General features: G+C 45.1%; 2 protein-coding genes across 3 annotated transcripts in view; one reads left to right on the forward strand and one right to left on the reverse strand.

Annotated features, from left to right (window-relative positions):
• The first annotated feature begins 3,228 nt into the window (after window positions 1-3,228).
• Window positions 3,229-9,697, forward strand: Tsr2 (TSR2 ribosome maturation factor). Of its 2 annotated transcripts, XM_029566252.1 has the most exons (6): window positions 3,229-3,387; window positions 3,550-3,640; window positions 7,558-7,649; window positions 8,404-8,580; window positions 8,772-8,907; window positions 9,545-9,676. In XM_029566252.1, the coding sequence occupies exons 1-5, from the start codon at window positions 3,304-3,306 to the stop codon at window positions 8,904-8,906; spliced, it is 579 nt and encodes a 192-aa protein (XP_029422112.1). In that variant the 5' UTR covers window positions 3,229-3,303; the 3' UTR covers window position 8,907; window positions 9,545-9,676. The 2 variants fall into 2 exon arrangements, with proteins under 2 accessions (XP_029422112.1, XP_008836969.1); XM_008838747.3 differs by having other exon boundaries at window positions 8,772-9,697.
• Fgd1 (FYVE, RhoGEF and PH domain containing 1) overlaps window positions 9,653-20,235 on the reverse strand; it is a 41,355-nt gene continuing 30,772 nt past the window's right edge. The window contains exons 10-19 of the mRNA XM_008838746.2: window positions 18,567-18,625; window positions 18,273-18,419; window positions 17,726-17,818; window positions 17,482-17,561; window positions 13,632-13,662; window positions 13,028-13,129; window positions 12,543-12,668; window positions 12,212-12,373; window positions 11,078-11,221; window positions 9,653-10,577 (exon numbers count right to left, since the gene is read on the reverse strand). Coding sequence (XP_008836968.1) covers window positions 10,272-10,577; window positions 11,078-11,221; window positions 12,212-12,373; window positions 12,543-12,668; window positions 13,028-13,129; window positions 13,632-13,662; window positions 17,482-17,561; window positions 17,726-17,818; window positions 18,273-18,419; window positions 18,567-18,625 — 1,250 coding nt within the window. The 3' untranslated portion in view covers window positions 9,653-10,271. The remainder of the gene's footprint in view (window positions 10,578-11,077; window positions 11,222-12,211; window positions 12,374-12,542; window positions 12,669-13,027; window positions 13,130-13,631; window positions 13,663-17,481; window positions 17,562-17,725; window positions 17,819-18,272; window positions 18,420-18,566; window positions 18,626-20,235) is intronic.

Genomic DNA, 20,235 nt, shown 5'->3' on the forward strand with positions numbered 1-20,235 from the left:
CGAAGACTCCTTTGACCAGGAAGACTGGGAAGCTTGGCAGAAGTTCACAGCTAGTGCAGGCATCCAGGTCATTGGGGACAGTCTCACAATGACCAATCCAAAGCAGAGTTTTTCCATTTTTATTTCATTTATTTTCCTTTCTTTTGCTTACTTAGGAATACCTTTGCTTTTGCCCCCTAGTTTCATAATATGGAACCTTAGTTTATTAATTTGAGATCTTTCTTCTTTTTAAATATTTACACTATAATAATTTTTTAGTTTGGAGCTGAAAGTTTCTATAGATTGGTGCCACTCTCAACCTTGGTCAGAGAATCTATATATGTCTTTTTGAGACAGGGGTCTCTCTGTAGCCCCAGCTGGCCTGGAAATCACCAAGACTGGCCTTAAACTCAGAGATCCACCTGCTTCTGCCTCCTGAGTGCTGGGATCAAAGACATGTGCCACCATGGGTATGCTGTTTTAAAAATTAATTTCAGTATATTTCCCAATTTCCCTTTTTTTCCCATTGACTCATTCCCATATAATGGAATGCATAAGTTTCCACAAGTTTGTGACTTTCACAAGTTACTTTCTGTTATTATTTCTAACTTTGCTTTGTGCTCTTTCTATGTTTTCTTTTGCTGTACTGGGGATGAAACCCAGGATCCTAGCATGCTAGGCAAGTGTTCTGCCATGAACTACATCCTCATTTCTCAATCCTTTAAAACCAACTGAAGCCTGCTGTCTGGACTACTATGTGGTGTGTCCTGGAGAATGTTCTTGTGAACTTCAGGAAAATGTATATTCTGTGCTAGGTGTAGTGGTGTGAGACTAAACCGAGGATTCAGGAGCCATTAGACTCCAAGGCCAGCCATGGCTACATAACCCATGTTAAAACTTCTACAAGATCAACTAATTGAACTTTGTGATTATGGAGAATTAAAATGTTGCAGATGAAAGTCAAATCTTCTTGAACTACTGTTACTCCCTTTGAAAGCTATTCATTGCCTGTCCCTGTGTGTGACCTAGGATCTTTGTGACTATCAAAACCTCATAATATATTCTTAGTAGACCACTAGCTTCCACCAATCTAAAAGCTAACAGTGTCATCAAATAGCATCTGAAATCTGTAACAGTTTCCCCCACTCTGCCTACCTGTGGTCCCTACCAATGTATTTGGCAAATGCTTTGATTTATAACTTTCTTTGGGCTGTAATTACTAAAATGTCATATAACCGCTTCTACAAAATAATATGTCTTTCTGGGCAACCTGAATCCCAGCCATAATCACTCATATTTCACTCAAGAATAAACTATGTCTTATTCCCACTGAGGTGAGAGCAGTGTTTTTGCGTCAACCATAGGGAACTTCTGTCTAATAAAACAATGTGAGGTGGATGTGATGTCTTGTAGTATGGCAAGCCTGATGACTTGGGTTCGATTCTGGAACCCACTTGGTGGAAGGAGAGAACTGACTCCCCCAAATGATATTCTCTCTCTCTCTCTCTCTCTCTCTCTCTCTCTCTCTCTGATATACAGATAGATAGATAGATAGACAGACAGACAGACAGACAGACAGATAGATAGATAGATAGATAGACCACAAAAAATTTAGATGTATATTCTACTGTTAAAATGTGTATTCTAGGGGCTGGAAAGATGGCTCAGCGGTTAAGAGCACTAGCTGCTCTTGCAGAGGACCCCGGTTCAATTCCCAAAACCCATATGGTGGCTAACAACCATCCTAACTCGATGCCCTCTTTTGTCCTCCACAGGCTCTGCACCACACAGGTGCACTTAGACACATGCAGGCAATACACTCATACACATAAAATAGAAATAATAAATTAAAAAAAAATAAAATGTGTGGGGCTGGAGAGATGGCTCAGTGGTTAAGAACACTGGTTGTTCTTGCAGAAGACCCAGGTTCGAATCCCAGTACCCACATGGCAGCTAACAACTGTCCATAACTCCAGTTCCAGAGGATCTGACAGCCTCTTCTGTCCTCCTCGGGCATTGCACAACATGGGTGCACTTGCCTACATGCAGGCAATGCACGCATACACATAAAATATAAAAAAATATTTTTTTAATTTAAAAAAATAAAATGTGTATTCTAGTTCTCAGCACTGGGAGCAGGTCTCCTGCCTCAGTCTTTCACCTCTGAAAATATATGCCTACTCCAAGTTTGTCTCCACCAGATCTTTGTTCAGGAATGCCTCTCACCCACCAAGCCCACTACTATTTGCAGTAGCACTAAACTGACCAGAGACGCTGATGAATGAGAGCCTCTGGAGCTTAGCAGTCCCATGTCTCCTGACCTCACTCATTTCTGGTTGCCATTTCAAGGGACATAAACACAGTAGCTGAGCTCATTGGAGCCCCCAGGTTGCCACAGTGGGGGTAGCTGGCTCTGAGGCTGGGATTGGCACTGTTTGAGAGCCTCATCATCGGTTATGCCAGGAACCTTTCTCTGAAGCACCAGCTCGTCACGATTCTCTGGGAGGTTATGGGGCTCTTTTGTCCTATGGTGGCCTTTCTCACTCTTGGCCATGCGAAGCAAAAGCAGTGGTCTCCACTTCCACCTTCAAGAGTTCTTTCTTGTATGTCTCCTCTGCCCTGTACGTTCCTTTCCTGTACCTCCCCAGGAAGTCTGGGAAAGTAGCTGGCTCAGTGATTGACAGAGAAGGTAAATACGTACTGTATTAATAAGATTAAAAAATGTGTATTCGGATGATGTTAGTTCTAGTTAGTGTTCTACAGATGTTACTAAGTTTAAAATATAGTTTTAACTTACATTTATTATTTAGCGTGCGTGTGTGTATGTGTGTATGTGTGTGTGTAAGCGTGTGCCACAGCGTGCATGTAGCAATCAAAAGACAACTTTTGGGAATTGGTTCTCTCCTTATACCATGTGGGTCCTGGGGATTGAACTCAGGTCGTCAAGTATGGCGTCAACTGCCTTTACACGCCAAGCCAGCCAAGCCATTTCACCGGCCCTACAACGAAGAGCTTTATTTTTTGGTTTTTTTTTTTTTTTTAGGCTATATTTTCCTAAGTGTTCTGCTCTAGATCCGGGAACCCACGGATCCAGAAGTTATGGCCTCTTACGTTCTTCACGTCCGGCATCCTTTGAGTTAAATTAGAACAAATAATTAACTGTGGGGGTGTCACCTACCACTGACAAGTTTTTCTATTGTTCTGGTCTTGCTGCCAGGTCACCAGAAAACTGAGTCTGTGTTCTGAGGATTGGCTTTTCGCTCATCTTGCCTGGTGTGTGCTGCCGCGTGATTGGTCCGCCTGGGTATCACGTGATCTGGGCGGATGATGGCGGACTCCGAGGAAGATGTGCGACTGCTCTTCGGGGCGGGCGTCCGCGCAGCACTGGACGCTTGGCCTGCTTTGCAGGTGAGTGAGGCAATGGCAGGATCACAGTCAGGGCTCGGGGCAAAACAGGATCTGTTCAGGTGAAGCGGCCGAGCCTTGACTGGGCGGTGTAAGCGGCAGACTCCCAGGCCACGGAACGCTGAATTCGGTGCTGTCATGGTGGACTTGGGCCTGTGTTCGCAGATCGCGGTGGAGAATGGCTTCGGGGGCGTACATAGCCAGGAGAAGGCCGAGTGGCTGAGGGGTGCAGTGGAGGATTACTTCATCGCCAATGGTGAGTGAGACGCTGCTCTTTGTCTGGGCCTGCAGTGGCGGAGTCCGTGCTTTCTCTTGAGCAGTTGTGGGTTGGTACCTGAAGGCAAACTTAGGAATCAGATTCGTGGGTTTTGAGTGCGTCTCAGGCAGACACTGAATAATGCTATCATCCTGGACAACACATTTTACCTTTCGGAGAGTCACTTTCCTAGTTCCTAAAATGAGTATTAAAAGGATCCCACTGCTGTCAAATAGAACTATGTGACTCAATCCACAAAATTGCTGGATCAGGGGCAGGCCAGATGGTTCAAGACGGTAAAGACGCTGGCAGCCAAGCTTGGTGATCTGAGTCGGACCCACGTGGTAGAAAGAGAACTGACTTCCCAAGATTGTCCCTCACATCTCCACGCGCGTGGACACAAACACACAAATAAATAAATGTAATTTTAAAATTGTTGTATGAGGAGCGTAGCCAGTTAGAGAACTTCCGATAAAAGCACCGTATAGTTCAGGGGTTGTAAAATAAAAGCAGTGAAACCTGGTGATTCAGGCCTGTAATCCCAGCTATTTCTGAGGTAAAAGAAGCTCAAGTTCAAGGCTGTCCTGAGCAACCCACCATGACCCTGTCTCATAATAAAAAAATAAAGAGGGTTGGAAATATAGCCCAGTGGAAGTGCTTGTTGCCTAGTATATGTGAGGCTCTAGGCTCAGTCCCCAAAGTTGCAAATAAATAAAATAAGCAATTATTAGTAGTACAATTAAACTCAACATCCAAAGCCCAGAATGGTGGTGCATGTCTTAATCTAGCACCACAGTGGAGGCTGAAGTAGAACTGCCCAGTGTTTGAGGCCAGTCTTGGCTTACATAGTGAGATCCTGTCCTCAAAATAAAAGTGCTGGAGGGATGACTCTACACAGTTAAGACCACTTCTGTTTTTCCAGAGGACTGGAATTCAGTTCCCAGCACCCATGTGTGGTGGCTCATAACCACCCAGTTCCAGGAGATCTGAGGTCTTCTTCACCTGGCATATACACAGACACACACACATACACCCCTAAATAAAAGTTTTAAAATAATGGAACAATAAACCTACATCTAAAGTATTTTTGTGTGTCATAAGTGTTAAGCATTATTGAAATACTTATACTTTTTTTAGTATTAAGTTTTCACAATCTGGGATTTTACTGGGTTTAGCACTTCTTAATATTTTATTATTTTTATTTTATATATACGAGTGTATTGCCTGCATGTATGTGAGCACACCCATGTCGTGCAGTGCCAAAGAGGGCTTCAGATTCCCCTGGAACTGGACTTTAGGATGGTTCATAGCTGCCGTGTGGGTGCTGGGAATCGAACCCGGGTCCTCTGCAAGAGCAGTCAGTGCTCTTAACTGCTGAGCCATCTCTCCAGCCCAAGCACGTAATTTGGTCTAGCCATATTTCAAGTGCTTGTGCTCAGTAACCACATGCAACTACCTCTAAAGCAAAGACCTACACCTTAGGCTTGTCTTTTGCAGGCTATATCAGAACAAGAGGACCTAACAGAAGTGTTGCATGCTATAGCGTTTATAGTTCTTTATTCATTAATTTCTTAGATATGAAGATACTATTAGGTAGAGTCATACCTCAAGAAAGTGTACTATCTAGTGAGGGATTTCAAATAGGTAAATGAATAATTACAACCTGTTCTAATAAAGAGGAGCTCAGAATTCTTGAGATAGTGGAGCCTGAGGAGAAGCCTTCACAAGAGTAGTGATTGAGGTGAGTCTTGTGAATTGAGTGAACTGGGTAGAGATAGATAAAGGAACACTCAAATGAACTGAGGAGATAATGTGTTGTATTTTGAAAGTGACAGAGGTGGGGGTTTGTGTACAAACATATCCTATACCTAAAGGATAAGACATGGAAAGCCTTATGAGCCTTTAATTATATCTTTTAGACCAGTGTTTGTAAATATATGCTGTAGAAGACTTGTGGTGTTAGATGTTCTATGGGAAAAAGTTTATTCGGTCTCTTTTTTTCTAACTGCCACTTTTTTTGGGGGGGGGGTCTTTTTGAGACAGGGTCTCCCTGTAGCCACAGCTGGCCTGAATACGCTATTGAGACCAGGCTGGCTTCAAACTCACAGAGATCGGCCTACCTCTGTCTCCCCAAGGCGTGAGCCACCATGCCCAGCCACTTTATAATTTTTTAGACAGTATCTCCCTTTATAGCCCAGGCTGACCTGGAATTCAGGTTTCTCCTGCCTCAGCTTCCTAAGTACTAGGTATGTGCCATCATGCCTGGCTCTGTCTTCCATTAGCTTTCTATGGAGAGCCTCCATTAGAACTCAGTAGAATTGGGCTGAGGATGTAGGTCAGTTGGTAGAATGCTTGCCTAATATGCAAAGGGTCTTGGGTTCAGTCCCCAGTGCCACAGAAACCAGACATTGCACACACCCTGTAATCTCAGCACTTGGGAGGTAGAGATAGGAGGATTGCCATGAGGAGTTCGAGGCCAGCCTTGGACTACATAGTGAGTTTGACAGTAGTCTTAGCTTCATGAGTCCTGTCTTTAAAAAACAAAGCAGCCAGGCATGGTGGCCACGTCTTTAATCCCAGAGGCAGAAGCAGGTGGATCTTTGTGAGAGCAAGGCCAGACTGGTCTACATAGCACGTTCCAAGCCATCTGGGGCTATAGGGAGACCCTGTCTCAAAATGACTGAAACAACAACAAAACAAAAACCTTAAACTCAGCATAACAGCTATTTCCCAAAGGCAAACTGAAATGTCACAATGGATGATAAAATTCATGGTCAGGTTCTAAGGTAAGTAATAGGATGGGGTTTGATAGCTAGAAAATTCAGAAAGTGGTGTAGAGCATGATGTAGAGAGGGAAAGTCTCATGAGAAGGCTGTTTTGGTCTAGAAAATAAAGCCTGAAATGGGGCTATAGCAATGGTGGGGGAGGGGGGAGATAGTGCTTGGGGGCAGGTGGGAAAAGAGGCAGGTTTCTTGTTTGAGTGGCAGAGTGGATTAAGTGCCTTCCATTGGGTATAGAGGGACCCTAGAGGATGAGATGCAGGTTTGGAAGTGGGGTAATCTGCCTTTGGATATGGGGGCTGGAGGCACTTGTCTAACATCTGGGCACACAAGCAGCCTGAGCTGGAGAGAGATTTGGAGGTGGTTAGAGTTGAGTGATAGGAATAAGAATATATGCAGAGAAGAGAAAGCTAAGTCTAATTCTGAAAAGGGAGAACATGGTCCAATGATCAGGGCTTAGCCAGAGTCAGAAAGTTGGAGGCTGGTATCAAGGTTATGATGATTTTCATCATTGGAAGTACCACATCCAGCTGAGGGTGTAGCTCATTGGTAGAGTGCTTGCCTCACATGTGCCAGGCCTTATATTTGATCCTTGGCACCATAAAAATTACGGAAGAGGCCAAATGTGGTGGCACACACCTTTAATCCCAGCATGCAGGGGGCAAAAACAGGTAGATCTCTGAGTTCCAAGCCAGCCAGGGCTACATAGTGAGACCATTTCAAAAAACAAAATTTAAAATGGAAGTCCCATTGCCATTTCTTCTTACCTACCGCAGTGAGTCTGGCCTCCTACATTAGTGGAGCCACAACTGTGAAATATCTCTGTTCTTCAAAAGTCAGTCCTGAAGTGATGCAAATTAACATGGATTAGGGATCTCATCTCCTTTGTGCCAGGCACTGTGTTGGATGAGCCCTTGTAACAGGCCCTATTAGCTTCACTTTAGATAAGAAATGCGAGGCTCAGATAAGTAGTTTGCTTAAGGTCACCTTGAGTTGAGGTCTGTCAGAATAGGTGAGGTGGCACCACTTGGACCTTTACCTTCCAACCATAAACAATACTAAAGTACTGAAGAATAGTGGGCAGAGCTGAATCAATTGGCTGGTCTTTGTCTAAAGGGCCCTATGTTTCCTACTTAGCTGATTTGGAGCTAGAAGAAGTGGAAGACTTCCTTGGGGAGCTGATGACCACTGAGTTTGATACAGTTGTGGAGGATGGTAGTCTGCCCCAGGTGAGCTTCTTGTGGACACAGCTGCCTTCCCCCTGCCTGCAGTCTTTCTTCTCCCCACTATCTGTTTTGAGACAAGACTCTTGGTTGTAATCATTCTTTAAGTCATCAACAAGATCCTTTTAAGATTCCTTATTGCCTTTCCAAACATGACCTTTCTTTTATTTCTACAGATCATTCCCAATCAGCCCTGTTCCTCACCCCCATACTAGGGACAAACAGAGCCAGGTCAAATTCCATCCCTATTGTAATTAACATGGCTCCCCCAATGAGATTTCCTTCCATTTTGCATCTTCTGCCCTTTGGGGGTGGGGGGCAGGGTTTTATTCTCTAGCCTAGACAGCCTGGATCTCACTATGTAGCCCAGGCTAGCCGTACATTTATGGCAGCTACCCTACCTCAGCCTCCCAAGTGCTGGGATTATGGGTGTGCACCACTAGTGCATACTTTCTAGTGCTTTCTTTGCTAGGAGGCCCTCCTTCACAGTATCATCCCAGCCCTCAGTGTATGGTTGCTTCACTGATGAACTTTTGTTTCTCTATGAGCACAGGCTGATGTCAAACTCATAGTCCTCCTGCTTCAGAGGTCTCTCCATTATAGGCATCCACCACCATGCCCAGCTGCATTGGTAAACTTGTTGAAGAGCCCCATTGTCTTTTGGAAAATTCCATCCCTCTCCCTACTCTGCTGCAAACAGAAGCCAGTTGTATGGTAGATTCTCTGAAAAGTCCAAACTGGTTGAATGTTTCCTTGGTAGGTGAGCCAGCAGCTACAAACCATGTTCTACCACTTCGAGAGGGGTGATGGGGCTGCTCTGAGGGAGATGGCCTCTCACATCACCCAAAAAAAGTGTAAAGTTGCAGCTGCCACACTTAGGACAGCCAGAGAGACTGATGTGGATGAAGATGATGTGGACAGTGTGGAAGACATGGAGGTGAGGAGGTGCCCATGGGTGGGGGATCCAGATTTTTTAATTTTCAGGGAGAGTAGCTAGATACACAGGCAAGTGATGATGGTGGTTGTTAGTGGTAGTATTATCAAGAGGGATAGCTTACACAGCCAGTCATGGGAACACTGGGAACAGTGCCTGGGTAATAAGTGCTTTCTCTTGTATTTTCCTTCCAGATCACAGCTACAAATGATGGGGCTGCTATGGATGGGGTCTGCTCCCAGCCTGAACCCTCTCATCCAGACTCCCAGACTATTAAGGAAGAGGATATAGTAGAAGATGGTTGGACCATTGTCCGGAGAAAGAAATGAGGCAGGCTGGAAATGGTTTGGGCTCTTGTTAAGTGATCTAAGACTTATAAGGACTGTTTTGGAGGGCTATAGACTTATAACCATATCACCACCTTGCTCACTTTTCCATCACCCTTCAGGGGAAGAAAAGCCCTAGGATCTTTGGTTCTAGGGTTGATGGGATCTGTTCTGTCAGAGCCCTTTGAATCTTAAGATACCATCTGAGTAACGATGATGCCAGGTCTCCCCGCATAGTACCTCTTGGGTGCAGCCATTGTAGATGGGGGATTCATGTGGCCATGGTTAAAGGAGAAGCCAGACTGTGGCAGGTACATTTGTGGAAAGAACAAGAATTCTGTGGACTGGCTGGATCAGGAATAGTGAGATGAACATGCAATTGAAAGAGAATTGTTGAATTGTAAGCAAAAGTAGCTGTGATACCTCTCCCTTACCTCCACCCCAACCTCCTACGGAGCAACTAACTTATCCCTGCCCAGAACTTCTGTCTTCCCGGGAATGTTTCTGTCTTGAATGCTCTCAAGAATTCTAAGACCTTGACTAAGTGGTTTCATTGGGAAAGTTGGGCTGTTTTAAGTCCAGGGATGAGGCCTAAGACCTTAATAATAACGTAACACCTTCTTTTTTGCTTTTGGAACCAGCTTTCTGGGAGCTAAGCTTGAGTTCAGCAAGGAGCAGTTTCTTTGCCACTCCCCCCACCCCCACCTCCAGTAGCCTGGGACAAATGGACAGACCATAGCAGGGCTTTGAAAGTTACTGTAAGCCTGAAATAAACTGTATTTTTCTTTAAAAAACAGTATCCATTGTTCTCCCCCCTCCCATTCCTGTCCTGCCCAGTGGCCCTGCCGTGGGTCTAGACAATAAAATACTGGATTACTTCGGGGCTAGGTAGAAGCTATAAGCCATGGGAAAGGCCGGGGGGGCGGGGGTCTAGTCACCACCCTGGTGAAGTCATACATCTGAAGACACTGGCTGAGGAAGCAAAGGTGGGTTGGTGTCTCAGGATCAGTGGCAAAGCTGGCACCTGAATCCAGGTCTCCTGCTTCTGGTGCTTTTGGGGGGGAGTGGATGGAAGCAGGATCTGTGGGGTGTTAGGAGAAAACAGCCTAATTCAGGTGGATCTAGCAATTAGCTCCCACCCTTTCTGGGGAGAGGGATTTAAGAAAATTAATATCACCATAGGAATATTGTTTTTAAAGCCCATATTTTGTGAAAAGATGAATTAAAAAACCCAAGACTCAGCATTCGGGATTGAAAGTGCCCATGATAGGAATTCAAGTATTGACTGCATGGGGCAGGAGCTGGAGCCCCCAATCGAACATGGGCAGTTGGAGTGTGGGGTAGGGATTCCCAGTTCCCCTAAACCTTCTAGGTCTTATCTTGGGTCTGGGGGGCTTCAGGAGGTTCAGCAGTGGCTCCTGAAGCTTCCACTGTTGTCTCCTCCATCTCCTTGTCCTCAGACAGTGTGGGCCCTGGGCAGAATGTGTCCCCACGGCCTGCCCTGCCAAGCACAGCCATCCAGCGCTGCTGGAGCTCCTCTGTCTCCGGGCTGAAGTACCAGCTTAGGTGGCTCTGTGTGATCTTGAAGACATGTCTTCTGTCGGGCCTCTCCCCTGCCTCAGGAGGCCCCACTTCAAAGCCAATGAGGGGCAGGCTGCGCTGGGCTTTCACATCCTGGGGAAGGACAAAGCTGGGGTCATGTGGCTGGACATTGCCTGTGCAGCCAACTGGCTTTGATCTCCCTGCTTTTCCTTTTCCTGCTAAGAACCTTCCTTGCCTTCACTGTAACGAGTGGAAAAAAATGTCAGAACTAGGACTGGTATGCAGGCCGGTTCATATCTGTGTCCACACACACCCCGCCCCCTCGCCCCAAACCAGCTGGTCAAGTCTACCACTTTGGTTTCAGGTCTTTGTCTAGCTCTTTACTTTATCTGCGTTCTCTTCCCTGTTCCACATCAGACCTAGAGGTATTGTGTAGCCACTTCTGTTTTCTCCAGAAAGCCCAGACTTCCCACCTCACCCTCATTTTCCTACAATCACTTATCTCTACCTAGTCTTTGTGGCTTAAGAGTGGGGGTTCTGTTCCCCTTGGCTAAGGACAAGGAGTACAGAGGAGGGGCCGCCTAGCTTTGCCAGATGGCTGAAAAAAAACCTTGAAGGAACAGAGTGCACACCTGAGGGGCTCCATAGATGTACAGCACCAAGGGTTCATTCTCAGGGACTACAAACCACGCCTTGTGCCATCCTTTCCCCCCCTTCTCCATGTAGTGCAGGAAGCTGCAGATGACGCTGTTCTCAGCAGCCACTGAGGCCTGTTTCTGTTACCAGAGACACAGGAAAACAATGGTGACAGAAGGCTAGTCTCTTGGATTAAATAGCCCCATAATTTATGGACTGCTATTCCCATGTCTCAGACAAAGGCGGTAAAGCATTGGTGGCAGAAGTGATTGGGCCTTAGTCTAGATCCAAAGCCAGGTTTGGCTGCTGCCTCTAACAGTATTAGTACGCAGATCTCAGTGGGGGCATAGAAATGCTGGTCAGGCACTCTTCAGTCTATTTATTCCTTAAGTGACAGTAAGACCTAACCTTTTTCATCATGTACCCATTGCCTACTCTGAGAAATGCCATCTAATTAAGGGAATAAGTAGGTGGTTAGTGCTGTCTGGCTCAGAATCCAAGCTCTAGATGAAAATGTAGGATTTGGGAAGAGGGCGCCGAGGGTGCTTGTGAGGATTAAATTGACACATAAAAGGCATTTAGAACAGTCCTGACACAGAGTAAGTTTTCTAAGTGTTGGATACCTTGATTTACTTAAACAACCACCCCAAAATTGTATGCTTGTGGGCCTAGAAAGATAGGAAGGGTGTTAAAGTATTTATATTTTATGTCATCCCATTTATACTACTATGTAATAAAAGCAACTTGTTCATTAAAAATTGTCCTGATAGGCTGAGATAGGAGAATCAGAAATTCAAGAACAGCCTAGGCTACGTAGTAAGACCCTATCTCAGAAAAACAAAACAGGAACGTTACTTGTTGACTGGGTAAGTTGGCCAAATAACCTGATGCTGTTTCCTCATTTGTAAACTGAGGGTAAGAGATAGGTAGATTAGTGACTGTGAGGAGTAAATAGGTAAAGTACTTCAATAAAAATTACTCTTACACTCATTTTCCCTGCTCCAAGCCTGAGTCACCTGATTAGGGGGTGCACATAGCACCATATTATTTTAGAGATGCTCAGGCCTCAATCACACTGGGTCAGTAGCAGGGGCACACTGGGATTGTGTGGTTAGGAAGCTAGCTCTTACCTCCAAGATGGACCTCCTGCGCTGGGGTGTATGCTGGCTGCATGCTGGACTGCTCCCAGGTACCCCATGCAAGGCCACATAGCAATCAGTGCACACACGGTTGGAGCGGTTGTTGTCATAGATGAGGCGAGCCCGGAACTCAGAGCACTTCCCACACACCACCTGAGGCAGCAAGTGGGCAAGTGCAGCCTGATTTCAGTGGACTTTAGTATACCAACTATCACAGCAGATTTGCAGCTGCCTCCTACTTGGAGGGTACCCACTCAGAAGTGGGCTTCTGGGCTATTAGCTTGTCCCCACCTTAGCTCTGCCCCTGCCTTCCAACACTCACATGCCCACAGGCCTTGCAGTGGTGTCTGCGTTTGGTGATAGAATTGAAGGGTTCCTGGCAGCGCATGCACATGGTGACTTCCTTTTCCCGGATGGGCGTAGGTGCCCTCTTCCCAAGATCCACATTCTAGGGAGAAGGTTAGGTCCCAGATCAGAGACAACTCCTCAGCCCGATCCAGCCAGCCCTCCTTGCCTTTGCTCCAAGACTTGGATCATCACAGGGTGGGGGGGGGGGTACACACAAACAGAATAACTGCCTTTGAGTCTGGCTCTGCTCCTACCACACTGTGTTATTATAAATAAGTCATTTTACTTTGGGGGCTGTGGTTTTCCCAGTGACTTCTCTGCATCCCTAACAGAAGACTACTTCTGAGGGTCTGCAATGCTCTCTAGTCTACTTTCTGTGAAAGGAAAAGATCATCTCAAGGGAAGGTCGGAACTTAAGCCTGGAAGGGTCCCAGTGCAAGGGGAGAGTAGGACTCTTACTGGAGAGTTAGGAGGAGTGTCTTCATCTTCCCTGTTTGTTGAGTTTAATAGTTTGAAAGTCTCCAGGGTTTGTTCATGCTTCAGGAGGGTGGAGTTGATGGCCTGGTAGGGAGGTATGAGAAATGAGAAATCAGATCACCGCCACAAGACACCCATCTCCACCCTTACCATACCTTCTTATGGCCTTCGCTTTAGAGTCAGAAAAACTGAGTTCTAGGCCTAGTTCTGCCCCTACCACACATATGACCCTGAGAAAATCCTTCCTTAAATTCAGATCTAAGTCTGGTAATTATAAAATGAAGGAAGGAAAGAGGTGGCTGGAAAACCTGAGATGGCCTTCCAGGCAGCTGGCTGGGCTAATGCTTGACTGGTCTAGAGCTTGACTCACTTAGAAGAGCAGAAGAGCCAGCCTCTAAAAGAATTTGTTTCTGCTTAACCTTTGGCCCTCAGTTTGCTTATCTCTAAAACAATGATCATAACATTTGTTGGAAGGCAGGAATCCAGGCCCATCTGTTTAGACAGTTCTGAGGTAAAGTATATCAACCCCTAAGAGACCTGTTAACACTCTTCCAGACCCCTACCACAAAGCCTTCTTGGATGTTACCTGGACCCAGTCTTTCTTCTCCTCCTCAGTCCTTGTAGGGGAGAAAAGAAAAATGTTGGGTTAGGCAGACCAACAAAAGTAATTGCGATGGGATTTTGGAGTTAGGATGTAGGTCTGACTCTCCACTTCTTCCCTTATGGTTATGTGACTTTAGACAAGTCTCCTAACCTTTATCTGGGTTTATTTATTCAACAATTATTAATATCTTCCAGACCCTGTGCTAGGAACCTGAGCCTCAGAGAAGACCTTGCTTTCAAGAGCTCATGGTCCACTAGAGGAGACAGAGAAGGACAATGAACGGGAAATCCGTGCTGAGGCTAGATGAAACTAGGACTGAGGATCCCAGAGGAGGGGGCTGCCTCAGCCTCAAGTGTGAGTGGGGCTTTTAAGGAAGGTTTCCTCAGGGAGGTGCTAGGCTTCAGGTAGAGGAGTAAAGGTAAGGTGTGTGAAAAGATATGAAACATGAAACCCTATCAGTGATATCCAGTTGCTAAGATGCCAACTTCGTGAAGGTAGGGCAGTTTATTTTCATTTCATGAAGAATATCCATCTTACTATGTGCTGTTCTGACCATGCTGAAATGCTGTATAAAGTGCCCCACATGGTGTCTGCTACAGTACACACTCAATCACTAACTTCCCTTCTCTGCTTTTCTTCCCTGATTTCTTCTATTGCCTTGCATTCTCCAAGGCCCTGGTAGAACTTTACCAACCAACCACTAGAATAGGCCCCCAGACTACCTAATGCCTCCTATTTAGACTCTGAATTTCCTTCCATATGCACATTCCAAGCATCAAGTGGGTTTTTCTAATATGAAAATCTGACTACATCCTGAAAGAGTAAGGATGTGAACAAAATGTTAGGATATGAGTCAATATTTAGCTCATTGCAGTGTGGGAATATAGCTTACTGTTACGTGCTTTGCCTGGGAAGTAAGGTCCTATAATGAACACTGCCCCCCACAACAAAAGTAACACAGAAAACCTAATGTGTGCTCATTGTAATCTTAAGCCCTTTGCATTTCACTGAAGAATCTGCCAAAGACTAGAAAGATGAGTCAGTGGTTAAAAATATATACTTCTGTTGCAGAGGACCCAAGTTCAGTTCCTAGCATCCACATCCAGTGGATAACAGCCCCCTATTCCAGCCCCAGGGGGATCCACGCCTCTGGTCTCCACAGGCGTGCGCGCGCGCACGCACGCACACACACAAACAACATAAAAATAAAATATAAAAATAATCTACAAAGAAAAGGGGTGGTGGTACTTAAACCAAGTATCAAACCCTAGTTAAGTTAGTGGTTTGCTGGCCACCATTGAGGGGTGATGTATGGTGATGCTTGCAACATCAGTGAATATTCAATTTTCCCAGCACCATTTGTTGAAGAAGTTGTCTTTTCTCCAATGTATGTTTTTGGAATGTTTGTCAATAATCAGATGACTTAGCCAGGCATGCTGGGTAAACCCAGCACTTGGGAGGTAGGAAGCAGGAAGATCAGGAGTTCAAGACTGGCCTGGGCTTCATAAGACCCTGTCCCCCCCCCCCCCAAAAAAAAATCAGATGGCTGTGATTGTGTGTATTTATTTCTAGGTCCTGCATTCTATTCTGTTATCTGTTTTTGTGCCAGCACCATGCTGTCTATGTCACTATGAGTCTGTAGTAGAAGTTGAGATCAGGTATGGTGATACTTCTAGCATTGACCCAGCTATACAACTCCTGTATGTATACACAAAGGACTCTATTCAGGATACCACAGAGATACATGCACATCTATGTTTATTGCAGCACTATTCACAATAGCAATCATGAAATCAGCCTAGAGTTCTGTCAACTGATGAATGGATTAAGATATGTGGTATATGCACACATATGTATATAAAATGGACTCTTTATTTAGCCATAAAGAAAAAAAATGTCTTTAGCCAGAAAATTATAGATCATTATATTAAGCTAAGTAAGTCAGATACAGAAAAGCGAGTATCACATGTTTTTCTCTCATTTGTGGATCCTAGATTTTTACAGACATACATAAAATCATATATATGAAAGTAGAAACAAGACTTGTGGGGGAGAGGATGAGGAAAAGGGAGGTTATAGAGCAAAAGTATGGTCAAAATACATGATATACTTGTATGAAAAATGTCTTTATGAAACTCATCAACTATGTACAATGAATATATCCCAATGAAAAGTTTTAAAGCCCCGGATTGGTGGGAGGCTAAAAGGATAGCTATGTTAAAAAAAAATATAGCATAATGGTAACAACTTACAGAATCTAAATGGGTTTGTGAGAGTTCACTGTGTAATACTTTCAATGTTTCTATAGTTTGGAAAACATTCATAATAAAATGTAGAGAGGGGTTAGGAAAATGGCTCAGTGGGTAAAGTGCTTGCTATACAAGCATCAAGATCTGAGTTCAGATCCCCAGCATCCACAAAAAGCTGGAAGTGAGGCTAGAGAGATGGCTCAGCAGTTAAGAGCACTGGCTGCTCTTACACAAGACTTGAGTTTGAATCCCAACATCCACATGGCAGCTAACAACTGCCTATAATTCCTGCTCCAGGGGATCTTCTAGACTCCACAGGCACCTGCACTCGTGTGTGTGTGTGTGTGTGTGTGTGCACACAATTAAAAATAATAAAAATAAATCTTAAAAAAATATTGGGACTGGAGAGATGGCTCAGCAGTTAAGAGCACTGACTGCTCTTACAGAGGACCCAGGTTCGAATCCCAGCACATACATGGTGGCTAACAGCTGTCCATAACTCCAGTTCCAGAGGATCCGACGCCCTCCTCTGACCTCTGCGGGCATTGCACAACATGGGTGCACTCACATGCAGGCAGTACACTCATACACATAAAAAATAATAAAATATTAAAAAATAAAGAGTCTGGTGTCATGGCTCATACCTATTATCCCAACACTGAGGAGGCTGAGGCAGGGCCAACTTGGGCTAACTGAGGACAGTAAATGTGATTACAAAGCCAACACCATGCCATCCTGTTAAAACTAGGAGAAAATCGAGCACTGCTGGGTGGGCCTTCTGGAGCCAGCATTCCTCTGTAGGCCCACCCCTCCCTCTAGGCACCCCTCCCCCTCTATGTCCCTGTGGCTTATACCTTCTGTGGATATTATTGTATTCTGTTTTGCTGGGTGTTCTGCACCCCATTGCCAGGCCTCAGGGAGGCTCTCTCAGTCTCCTACAACTTCAAGGCCCAAATCCTAGCTGTCTTTACCCTCTAGGCCACACTCATCTCTTTTCTGCCTCCATGCAGTTCTCATCAGTCACTTGTCACTCCATGTAGTCTGTCAGAAAAAGGGACATTTACTGATGTACATTCATTCTCTAACCCTGATGACAACCTTATTAAACCCTTTTATCTGGGCTCTCCGAAAGCAGCATTAGGAGCCCAGATGTCAGGTCCAGATAGCCTGAGCTCCAACTGCAGCTCTGATTCTTTATAGCTGGATAACTGCATAACTGTTCTGTGCCTCAATTTCTTAATCTTTAAAATGGACTGATGGTAGCCAAGTATGATAGTAGCCATTTCTGATGTTATTCACGATAGGATTAATATCACACTCTTTCCTGTCTTCTAGAGCTTATTTGCTCTCCAAATGGCTTCCCTGGTAGAAGTGCCAGCTTACCACATACCATGCAGAACTTACCATGAGTCTAAATGGTGTCTAGTTCTCACGATCACCCTCCTACACACCCCTAGGCTAAAGAGCAAGCCCAGATCTTTGAGGAAAGGTGTCCACCCTTTCTCTGCAAGGATCTCTGGGCCTGGAATGCATGTCTGAAGTAAAGAGGGGGCTGAAGGGAAGGCATAGGCAAGGGCAAGTACCTGGCCTGGAGTTCCAGAGAACGCTGTTTTCCTGACACCAGGAAGGTCCGAGGCAGATTGAAGTTGGAGCTCTCCTTTAGCTGAATGGACGGAAAAGGATTACGGTGAGGTCTACTGAGCTCTACAGTGCCCTAACCCTCTGCACATATGTATACACAGAATGAGGTCCAAGCAGGAACATCTTTGTTCCTCCCAACACCAGTGCCCCACCCCATGTTCCCATTCCCCATTCCATGGTGCTCACCTCCATGCCATCTACATCAATGCGTGCCCGCACGCTAAACTTCTGGCCAAGGAGCCGCAACCTGGGCACGCAGTAAAGGAGGCGGTCGTTGAACTAGGAAGGAAAACATTTGGGATGAAGTGCAAAGGATCTAGTGGAGATGGTCAGTCTCCTCATCTTTATATGACTGCTAAAGCTCTATTAATGAAGATCTAAGGCTATAAATGGAGGAAAGAAATCCCAGATTGGATACAATAGTAAGGAAAGCAAGGAAGTTATAAAGGAGTCACTACATAGTGGGTGACCTTGGCCCACACATAGCTAAATCTTAGTTACAAGCAAAAAAGAAAGCAAAAGAAGCTGGGTTTGGTGGCGCACCCCTTTAATCCCAGCACCTGGGAGCCAACCTGATCTACATAATGAGTTCTAGGCCAGCCCCATTATAGGGTCTCAAAAAGACCGAAAAAAAAAAAAAAAGGAAAGAAAGCAGAAGAAATTTCCTAGCTTAAGCAGTGAAAATACAGTGATAGCTGGCAGGTCTAGTCTTTAATGAATGCCTGGCACTTACTAATATGAGGTATCGGTCTTGAGTGGTCCCATTCTTTGCAGACAGCTTAAGGATATGGCCTTCTTTTATGAGCTCTTTGGTGGGACTGACAATGTCCTCTTCACCCCCTAGCAGCTCATAGACCTTCAGCAGCTTATGCATTCGTTCCTGGCAGAAGTCAGTGAGCAAGAGGAAGGGCTTGAGGTGCCAACCTCCTCCTTAGATGTCCTCAAGTCACAAGCTCCCCAGTTCCAGGACACAGCTACCACAGAGGGGTGGCCAAGGAAGGGCAGGGTTAGAAGGGCAGCCACTTACCATTTTGCGGATGGCGGCATTAGAGTGCTCAGCTGCTGTGGCTATCAGTTCCAAAGACTCTGTGGTATAGAGAAGTAAGATCAGATGGGAGTCCAGCAAAGAAGAGGCTCTTAGGGACTTCTCTTCTCTATGACTATCTCCTCCTGGCCTGACCACACTCTCCCCCTCCCAGCAAGTGCCAGCCTCTGAAGATGTCCACAGCTACATCATTTCAAATCAGACTGTTGGGATTAATATCATAGTAACACAATCATAATACATGAGATAGCTGATAGCCATAAATGTAAGCTTGGTAAAATGATTAGTATCATTTAACAACAATACAGATATAACTAGGAGGAAACAGACCTGTGTTTAGACAATTGCTTCTGAATGGTGGAGCTATGAATAGGTTATATTTTCTTCTTTAGATTTTTCTTTATTTCCCATTTTTTTGTTTGCCTAGGTTTTTTGTTTTGTTTGGGATGGGATCTCCCTGTATTCTCAGTTGGTCTGGAACTTGCTATGTAGACAAGGCTGGCCTCGATCTCACAGTGATCCACTTGCTCATCCTCCTGAGTGCTGGCATTAAAGGTGTGCACCACCATGCCTGACAACTGCCTGTTTTTATGACAGAGTCTTGCAGTATTCCTCTAGCTGGTCTCAAACTCTTGATCTCAAATAAAAAAACAAGAGAAGCAACAACAACAAATCACAAAAATATAGAGGGCTAGAGATGTGAGGCTTTAGATTCTATCTCTAGCACCATATAAACTGGGTATGGTGGTGCATGCCTGTAATTGAAGCACTCCAGAGGTATAAGTAGTAGGCTCAGAAGTTCAAGGTGATCCTTAGCTACACAGAAAGTCCAAAGCCATCCTGAGATACATGAAACCCTATCTCAAAAAACAAGAAGATGAAGATGATGATGATAATGAAGATAAAGCAGCAGCAGAAAAAGAGGTTAAGGAGTGTAGATTGGTGGTAGAGTACTTGCCTGTATGCTAGACCCTAGGTTCAATTCCAGCACAGCAATGAGGGAGGGAAGGGAGCTTGTGAAGAGTTGCAAAGACCAACCACAGGTGGTAAAAAATTTACTTCTGAGGTCTTTTCTCAACATGCACGTGCCCAAGCATGTGTGCGGTCTCCTAGCATCCCAGAAATCTCAGTGCTTCTTCAAAGCATCTTACTGTCATAGTCTAGAGGTTTTTAGTAATAAATGTTGGGTCTCATTCTTGTTTGGGCCAGTGATATTACAGCCTTGGTGGCTCTGACATTAAACATTCACTGCTGATTAGTTTCAGCCAACACCTAGAGTCAGGTAGAGAGAGAACTGCCAGTAGAGAGAGAACTCTGTCATCTTCTCTCTCTAATGGAGCTTTCCTAGGAGCTGTGGGAAAGGCCAGTTCATTGGGGAATGAGGCTTTTTTAAATTTTTTTATTTATTATTTTTATTTTATATCTATGTGGGTATTGCCTGAATGTAGGTAAATGCACCCGTGTCATGCAGTGCCTGTGGAGAACAGAAGAGACTGTCAGATCCCCTGGAACTGGAGTTAAGTTACGGACAGTTGTTAGCTGCCATATGGATGCTGGGATTCAAACCCGGGTCTTCTGCAAGACCAGTGTTCTTAATTGCTGAGCCATCTCTCCAGCCCCCACACACCTAACTTTTATGCAGGTTTTTTTA

The sequence above is a fragment of the Nannospalax galili genome, unplaced genomic scaffold (assembly GCF_000622305.1).
Source record: "Nannospalax galili isolate Female #2095 unplaced genomic scaffold, S.galili_v1.0 scaffold1759, whole genome shotgun sequence".
Taxonomy (NCBI): domain Eukaryota; kingdom Metazoa; phylum Chordata; class Mammalia; order Rodentia; family Spalacidae; genus Nannospalax; species Nannospalax galili.